The 8,726-nt window shown below is 36.0% G+C and overlaps 2 protein-coding genes across 2 annotated transcripts in view; both read left to right on the plus strand.

Annotated features, from left to right (window-relative positions):
- LOC147396252 (diacylglycerol O-acyltransferase 3-1-like) overlaps window positions 1–887 on the plus strand; it is a 1,037-nt gene extending 150 nt beyond the window's left edge. Inside the window, exon 2 of the mRNA XM_086450079.1 lies at window positions 4–887. Within this exon, the coding sequence (XP_086306205.1) occupies window positions 4–654 (651 nt within the window). The 3' untranslated portion in view covers window positions 655–887. The remainder of the gene's footprint in view (window positions 1–3) is intronic.
- A 3,194-nt stretch (window positions 888–4,081) lies between these two features.
- On the plus strand, window positions 4,082–6,978 carry LOC147396253 (diacylglycerol O-acyltransferase 3-1-like). Its single transcript, XM_086451872.1, has 2 exons — window positions 4,082–4,786; window positions 5,988–6,978. Exons 1-2 carry the CDS (start codon window positions 4,427–4,429, stop codon window positions 6,726–6,728), a joined length of 1,101 nt encoding a protein of 366 aa, XP_086307998.1. The 5' UTR covers window positions 4,082–4,426; the 3' UTR covers window positions 6,729–6,978.
- Window positions 6,979–8,726: the final 1,748 nt, after the last annotated feature.

The raw sequence follows: 8,726 nt of genomic DNA on the forward strand, positions 1-8,726 counted from the left end.
AAGGAAGAAAAGGCTAAGGTAAAAGCTACGCAGAAGAGAATCGGGGTTGGCTGTGAATCATCTTCAAGTTCTTCCGAATCAAGCGACAATGAGTGTAGACAGGTGGTCAACATAAGCCACCTAATAAATGGGGTTGTTGGAGAACCAAAAGAAGATGAGCCACAAGAGGTGATTCTGGAAAAAGTAACAGCAACCAGCCCAAGCTTATTGATCCAAAAACAAAATATAATGCAGGTGGAGGCGATTGAAGATTGCAGCATACTGAATTGTGGACATGATTGCTGCACTGGAAGCACAATTACTAATAACAGAGAAAGTAGTACTGGTGAGAGAAGTGTAGTGGTGGGGGCATCGAATGAGAGGATTGAGGTTTGCATGGGGGGCAAATGCAAGAAGTCGGGAGCTGTGGTGTTGTTGGAAGAATTTCAGAGGAGGGTCAGTAGAGAGGGCGCTGCTGTTGTTGGGTGCAAGTGTATGGGCAAGTGCAAGGATGGCCCAAATGTACGCATTTTGAATGTCACCGAGAAAGTCGAAGATGCTGTTAGACTTCCTACTAACCCTTTATTCATTGGGGTTGGTCTGGAAGATGTGGGTGTGATTGTAGCTAATTTTTTCGAAGAAGAGAGGAAGGATTTGGGTCTTATGGTAGCTTGAAAGGGTCTTATCTAATTTAGCTACTCTTGTTTCCAATATGATTTTAAACTGTAAGATAAGATTTGACTGGATGCATATGTGGGTATTTGTTGGTTGGGAATGTTGTGTTGAAAGAGAGGGGGGAGGAGTTTGTTTGGACTTTGGACAGTTTGAAGTTTGAAAACAGTTGGTTTTCTAGGCATGTAAATACTTGAATATATTTATAAATGAAAGCCTATTTGATTATTTCCTCAGCACACTTCTAATTTCTAAATGAGTGCAATCAATTTTTATTTTTCATCTGCATCGAAGCCTTGTTCCAAAAATTTGAGGTGGGCTGAATGAATCAAGCTCATCTGTTCAATTGTGTCTAAAATCGTGTCTTCTATTGTCCGTGTGTTTATATTACTATATCTGCTTTTAACCCCAAGGGGTTGGCCTAGTGGCAAGCCAAGCCTTGATAAGCTCCTCAGGAAGAGTAGCTCATGTGTTCTTGATATCCACAACATAAGTAAACAGTCTTCTTGATATCCAAGGAGATTTTAGAAAGTATATCAAAACAGTGATATAACCAATTTGAATGTAGAATCTAGCATTCATCATATGAAACCTTCTGCTAAATTTGTGATTTTGATTTTAGTAAAATGTTCCATTTGGAATTTTGAATGAAGAGGGAGTCAGTTGTGGAGAAGAAGCCATGTCCTAATTTTAAGATGTCCAAAAACTCCGCCAACAAATTAGAGCACTTGGGAGTAAAGAAGGATACTATTAAGCAAGGGACCACTGTTCATATGCAAGTTACCAAAGATGTGGAAATGCAACCAAAGCTACCACCACATTTGGCTCCTCCACGTCCACCACCACCTCCCTTGCCTCGGGTTCCTTCCAGAGCAACTACAGCAAAAAGAGCTCCAATGCTAGTGGAATTCTATCACACATTAATGAAGCGTGAGGGAGAGAAGTATGCTTTGGGACCTGGGAATCGCAGTAATCTTGTTGTTTGTAATGCACACAGCAGCATAGTTGGAGAAATTCAAAATCGCATTGCTCATTTGTTAGCTGTAAGTGTGTGAATCTTGTTGTTAGTAATGCACACAGCAGCATAGTTTGCTTGTACTAATGGTTCATAGACTGTTTTGACTCTTATAGTGGAATTCTTCTTGTAGATAAAATTGGATGTGGAAACAAAAGGAGAGTTCATTAAATCTCTTATTGAGAAAATTCAGGCTGCGGCTTACGCAGAAATAGAAGACGTTCTGAACTTTGTTGATTGGCTTGACGACAAGCTCTCTTCATGGTAATCTTGAAAACTTTACTGGGAATGATTATTCTCTTAATATATTGGCATAGAAGCAGTTATTTTTTCTTCAAAAAGAAGAGGCATCCATGATGGTGATATCACATGTTGGTTGTGTTATATTGGAAATGATACTAGAGTAACATATGGTGATGCATTGTAAATAGATGGTGGTGATGCTATATTCTGTACCCAAATGTAGCTCATTCATTCATCAATTTGAACTTTTTGTATAGGTTGTAACTCCTATAAAATTAAAATATCTGAGTGGTATGTGCAACTCTGTGGAAGTTTGAGCTTTACATCAGTCCTCGTTAGTTAAGATGATGTGATCAACTTTCCGGGATATAGCCCATGAAGAGCTGAAATTGTCCATCTTGATGCATAGGGGATACAATGTTGTAGGGTGAAGGTATCACTAGCTTCTATTGAGTATCATGATCTTAAAAGGTTAGAAGAAGTTTCTTCTCATAAGGATGAATCCACCGTGCCATGTGAAGCTGCCTTGAAGAAGATATCTACCTTACTAGATAAGTATGTAGCCAAAAAAAAAAAAAAAAACATCTTCATCTGCTTCCATTATCCAAAGTATGTTTTCTTGGTTAGATAGAATTTTGATTATGACGTTCTGCCATCACATGGTGTAAGGTCTGAGCGTTATGAAGGCTAATTAAACAGCGAGATTCATCTATACTTTCTTATCAAGACTGTAAAATTCCTACCGTTCGGATGCTCGATTCGGGGGTGGTTAGTTAGGTAAGGTATGTTCTGTTTTATGCTTTTCTTATTTATTTTTACATGATAATTATTGTATTTTGGCTCACAAGTGATCTGATAGCTGATTATGTCTGTTCAACCGATAGATTTCTCTGGTGGCAGTCATGCATTTAATATGACCATCTAAAAGAATGTAATTTGTCTTAGTGGGTCTTTTAGGTTGGACATAATGTTCAGTGGATATGAAATTGAACATCAATCAATGGGAATCTCAAAGTAGGCACATGGCATCTTTCGAGAGGATTCTACTTAGTAGGGATGAGTTCTAATATAAGAGGAATTTTCCCTTTTTTAGATAATTATTAATTAATTTGGATAGAGATAAATAAAAAAATTATAATCTAATTAGGATTAGGAATTCTTTTCTCGGTTTTAGGATTTTTTCTATATAAAAGGCTGAAGGGAATTGTAAAAAAGGTGGAGGAAGGAAAGAAGAAGACCGAGGAGAGAAAGTCATATAACTAAAATTTATTATAGTAGAATAGTTTCTTGAGTATGTGGATGTAGGTATGTTTGTCAAATCACATATAAAACCCTTGTGTTTTTTATTTTATTTTTTCATGCTTTTCGACTATTTTGTGGGTTTAATAGTGTGATCTTGATTCAACTCATAATCTGTATCACAAAAATTACCTCTACATGTGATATTAGGATACCTCACAAAATACAAGATGTTGTCTACCCTTATCAAAAGTGAGTCTCGTTGACTTACAACGAATTAACAATATAATTTGATTTTATTGAAAAAATCTAAAATATTAAAATCCAAGTAGATATTTGAAAAGTTAAAAAGGAAAAAAAATAAGATTAAAATGGATCCGATCAAGTTGTAGAGATGAATGATTAACAAGTAGGGGTGGACTTACATTGGGCAAAGTGGGGATTATAGCCCTCATGAACTTTTCAAAAAAAAAAAAATTTATATAGAGTAGGAGTGAGTCGTTTTTTTTTTCTCACACACTCCTCAATTCTAGCCATGTTAAGGATAAATGATAATTTTATAATTAATAAGGGTACTTTTGTAAATTAGAAATGCATTCAATACACGTGAGGACATGTGTTTTTTGTGGATAAAACATTTTTCAATTAGAGTTGGACTTTGTTTATAAACTTTCAACCCCCACTAATAAAAAAATCTTGGGTCCACCCCTCTTAACAAGTACCCCACCTTACAATCGCACATACTTATATGTAAACATAGGTCGGCGTATAAAAAGAAAGAGTTGATGTGTTATAATCATAATCGGAATGTTTATTTTTTTATTTTTCTAGAATTCGTGAAAAATATTTCGTGTATCACAAAAATGGAAAGTTTCCTTTAAAGACACTCTTAGATATAACAACAAAATTGCCACGTGTTCGAATCCAACTGGCACCGTAATAATTGTTTGAAGTTGCTACGTGGTCGAATCTCTTCTACAACTGGCATCACAATATCCGTTGATTTCTCAACTGAAAAAATAAACGTTCCAGATTCGTTTACAACGCGTGTCGGAAGATCGAAACACATGCCGGATGTGGATCACACCTCTACTCCACACGATTCTCCAAAACCAATAAAAATCTTCCACGTGTTAAAACGGTTACTTCTAAGTTTCCTTTTACGAGTCGAATTCTAACTTCCAATTTATATGTATAAGAATAGTTGATGGGATATGCATAAGAGCTCTCACTCTTGACTATTGACTCTTGATTTGCTTCGAAATTCCAATTCGAGCGATGGAGGTTATCGTTCCAGTTCATAACTTCTCTTCTTCAGCCATGTCGACGATTTCTAGAAAATCCTTTTCGGAAGAGCTTCGGCTTCTGGGTTATGGAGATTCTAAGGTCTCTGAAAAACCCAGAAAGTCGTTTGGGTTTTTGAAATCTGGATTCTCTGATAATGACCACTTACAGTATTATGAGTCGATGAGATGTAGCGGAAAGAAGGAGATGGGGAAGGATTCGAAGAAATTGACGATGAAGAAGAAGTTGAAGTTGCTTAAAGGGATGTCGAGGAATTTCTCGAGGCTTTCGGAGATGGGTTTTGTTGAGATTGGCGAGGGTTCGATTGGGAACGACAATGGGAAGATGATTTCGGTAAGATTTCAGAATATATTTGTTTTTTTTTTCCAAGTTTTGATTTGGTGAATTTAAAATTCAAATGAGAAACTCTGTATGGTTTGTTTTCATGCATGTGTTAGTATTGAATTGCGTCATATCCCGTGAAAACTGAAAAGGGTCTAAAAAATAAATTTAAATAAGATTTTGATGCATTGTAATTGGGTTTATGGTGATACACCATATCAAATTCATGAAAATTAGGATAAATTTCGATTGGATTTAGATAAGATTAGGTTTCCTTATCAAAACTTTGTTTCAATTTAAATTTTTTAGTTTATTTTCTATGTAAACCCCATATAATCCATCTACAATGCATTAAATTCTAATATCCTAATATCCCTTTGGAGGCTTTAGGATATGTTTATTAGAACATAAACAGGAAACTTTTTATCTGTTTATTAAAATAGATGATATGTCTTCCGTTTTATTATTGCTACAGGAAACAATGAAAGAAATTAATTTCAAAAATAGTAAATTGCCATTTTTGGAATTAAAATGAATAGCATCCTGGAATCGTAATTTTGCATTTTTTTCTCTACTGCTTTGGTAAATCTTTCTAATTTAAATGGGTTTTAACTTTTTATGTATTTTTTACTGTGTTGGGTTTTTGGATGCTGTGCTTAAGTCTTTAATGTTTTTCGGCTTAATGAGCTTTGTTTCATGTTTGTAAGAATTAGAGTTAGATCAGTTAGGGTTCCCTGATGACGTCTAAACGCTAAAATATTCCAGGACATCCTTATACTCTTGCACCTATGTCCTGGCACCAGATCGATTAGATATCCATTGATTCCATTGATGATATTGACTTAATGGGAGACCCATGTTGACAATGAATTAATGGGAAACCTTAAACTAGCAAAGAACAAACACCCTGTGAATTGAGACATAATTTACTAAGAATTATAAATAGCAGATAATGAAAGTCACAAGAATCTCCAAATTTCAATTTTCTAATAGTGAAGAAGTTAGTCAAACCAAATTCTTGTGATCTGGTTTGGGTCTTTGGGAGATGGAAAACCACTTCAATAATTTTTTAGTATTGGAGAAAATCTTTCTCTGGTTTTGAACATGGCCTAGAGAGTTTTGAAGTTAGACTATAATAGTGCTTTAAATCTTAATTTGGCTTAAATTGTATCAGAAAGATCAAAGCTTATCAAATGCAATCAATCTTGTGCAGGAAGCAGCAAAGGTTATAATGGCTCAACTACAACAACTAAGGACTGAGGAAAAGGAGATGAAGAGAAAGAGGAAAGAAGAGAAAGCGAAGATGAAAGCATCCTCACGGATGAAATGCAAGAGGACTGACAGTGAGTCATCATCATCGAGTTCCTCCTCTGAATCGAGTGACAATGATTGTGACAAGGTGGTCAACATGAAGATTCTTAGGAACTCTTCCCTTGCAGAATCCAAAGAAGCATCAACAAACAGCCCAAGCAAGTGTAAGGAGGTTGATGACATGAGCAGCCACCCTAGAAGCCCGGTCCTTGCCGAGCCATCTTTAGCCTTCCCAAGCCTATCAGCCATTGAACAAAATACGCTTAGTCAAGATTGTTGTAGTAACAATGGAAGCATTAGTAGCGATGTTGGTGGTGGAAGCAATGAAGTAATTGGAGAAAGAATTGACGTATGCATGGGGGGAAAATGCAAGAAAATGGGAGCTGGTGCATTGTTGGAGGAACTCGATAGGAGGATTGGCGTCGAAGGTGCTGTTGTTGGATGTAAATGCATGGGCAGGTGCAAGAATGCTCCTAATGTGCGAATCTTGAATCGCTGCAACCATGCTGCTGAGGGAGTGGACAATTCTGTTAGAGTTCCAACTAAACCTCTTCTATACATAGGAGTGGGATTGGAGGATGTGAGTGCAATTGTGGCTAAGTTTTTTAGGAAGGCGAAGGATTTGGGTCTGATGGCAACTTGAATGGGCTCAATCTGATTCAGCTACATCTCTGTTCAAGAAGGGTCTGAAATCATAACAAATTTTGAATGGATTTTGGACATAGTTTTTTTTTCTTTATTAGATAGAATTCATTTTGTCTCTTTAACAATTCAAAAGTCTATAATTAATGAAAATAAGGTATGGATATTATAGTTTTTGTGAACAAGTTTTAAAACTTTATTCAAATTTGTGGAATGCAAGTCAATGTACATTTCCTCTGTTTTCTCACTTATTATAGTGTACTCCCTGTGCATGAACATTCAAGATGTAGAACAAGACAAAAGTTGTGGTTGAATTAGTACAAATTTCTAACTATATATTATGATATCAAGAACTTATTTAATTATTAATTTACTTTTTGGAAAAATTATTAAAAGAGGGTTAAATATTTTAATATTTAAAAAAAAATATATTTTTTCAAAAATTACCAAAAACGAATTAAATCGTTGGACTGTCCAGCGTTTTAATGTGTTAAAATTCATTGATTTACCAAAGACGCCCTTGGAATAGTTAAAATGCTGGATTGTCCAGTGTTTTAATAACTTGCTTTATCGGGGTAATTATAAAAGCACCCCATGAATTAATAAGGGCAACCCACACCATAGCCAACTTTTTTTGTCTTACATGTCCGAGTTTATATGGCTTAACAGTTTCAGAATGAGCTGATTTTTGGTGAGGATGATCTCTAGGATGAGGAGGGTCGGTAGAGAGGGCGTTGCTGTTGGGTGCAAGTGGATGGGCAAGTGCAAGGATGGCCCAAATGTACGAATTCTGAATCAGTGCTCCGTGAATGTCACCGAGAAAGTAAGTGATTCTTTTAGACTTCCTACTAACCCTTTATGCATTGGAGTTGGTCTGGAGGATGTGGGTGTGATTGTAGCAAATTTTTTCGTAGAAGAGAGAAAGGATTTGGGTCTCATGGCAACTTGAAATGGTTTTACGTAATTTATCTACTCTTGTTTCCAATATGATTTTAACATTTAAGATCAGATTTGATTGGATGCATATGTGCGTATTTGTTGGTTGGGAAAATATGGTGTTGAAGGAAGCGATGTGGTGGGGAGCCGGGGACTGGACTTTAGACAGTTTGAAGTTTGAAAACAGTTGGTTTTCTAGGCATGTAAATACTTGGATATATTTATAAATGAAAGCCTATTTGATTATTTCCTCAACACACTTCTAGTTGATAAATGAGTGCAGCCAATTTTTATTTTTCATCTGCATCGAAGTCTTGTTCCAAAAATTTGAGGTGGCCTGAATGAATCAAGCTCATACGTTCAATTGTGCCTAAAACCATGTCTTCTATTGTCCATGTGTTTATATGACTATATCTGCTTTTCATGAACAAATCAATCTTAATCAATTTTTCTTAGTTTATCGCTTGTTGGAATTACTTGAACCTTCAACACTATACTTCCTACCAATAAATCCTTCTCTGCCTGGCCCTTACAAGTTACTATCAAAATGGTTCATCCATAAGAGACCCCATCAAAGCACCAACTCCAGAATGCCTTATCCCAATTATTTGTTGTTAGTGTACACTTGCACTGGAATATTTATAGCTTGCAGTACCTTAGCATAAAGAAAATGCTGAAGTGACATTGAAATTGACGTCTTTCCAAACATTGCTGATGTGGATGTGTGTACAGAACCATAGATGCTTTTCACCGAGATATGAGTGAGAAGCATTTACGGTTCTATGCACACCATTGTGTGAAATGATGTCAGTTTCAATGCCACTCTAGCACAAGTCTTGTGGCCTTCTAGCCAATGATCACTTTCCATGGTGGGTCCTAACCTTTTTGAGATTTTGATTGAATGGATTGGGATGTATGAATTTTTTTCCTTGTAGCCAAAGATAAATATCCATGGTGGGTCCTTAATTAACTTTTGAAGATTTTGAGTGAATGGATTGGACTTTTTTTTAGAAAGATGAGTTCAGTAATGAATGAGATAGACTTCATGACATGGATTCCTTCA

Source organism: Akebia trifoliata, chromosome 8, assembly GCF_017979445.1.
Source record: "Akebia trifoliata isolate Shusen 1 chromosome 8, ASM1797944v1, whole genome shotgun sequence".
Lineage (NCBI taxonomy): Eukaryota > Viridiplantae > Streptophyta > Magnoliopsida > Ranunculales > Lardizabalaceae > Akebia > Akebia trifoliata.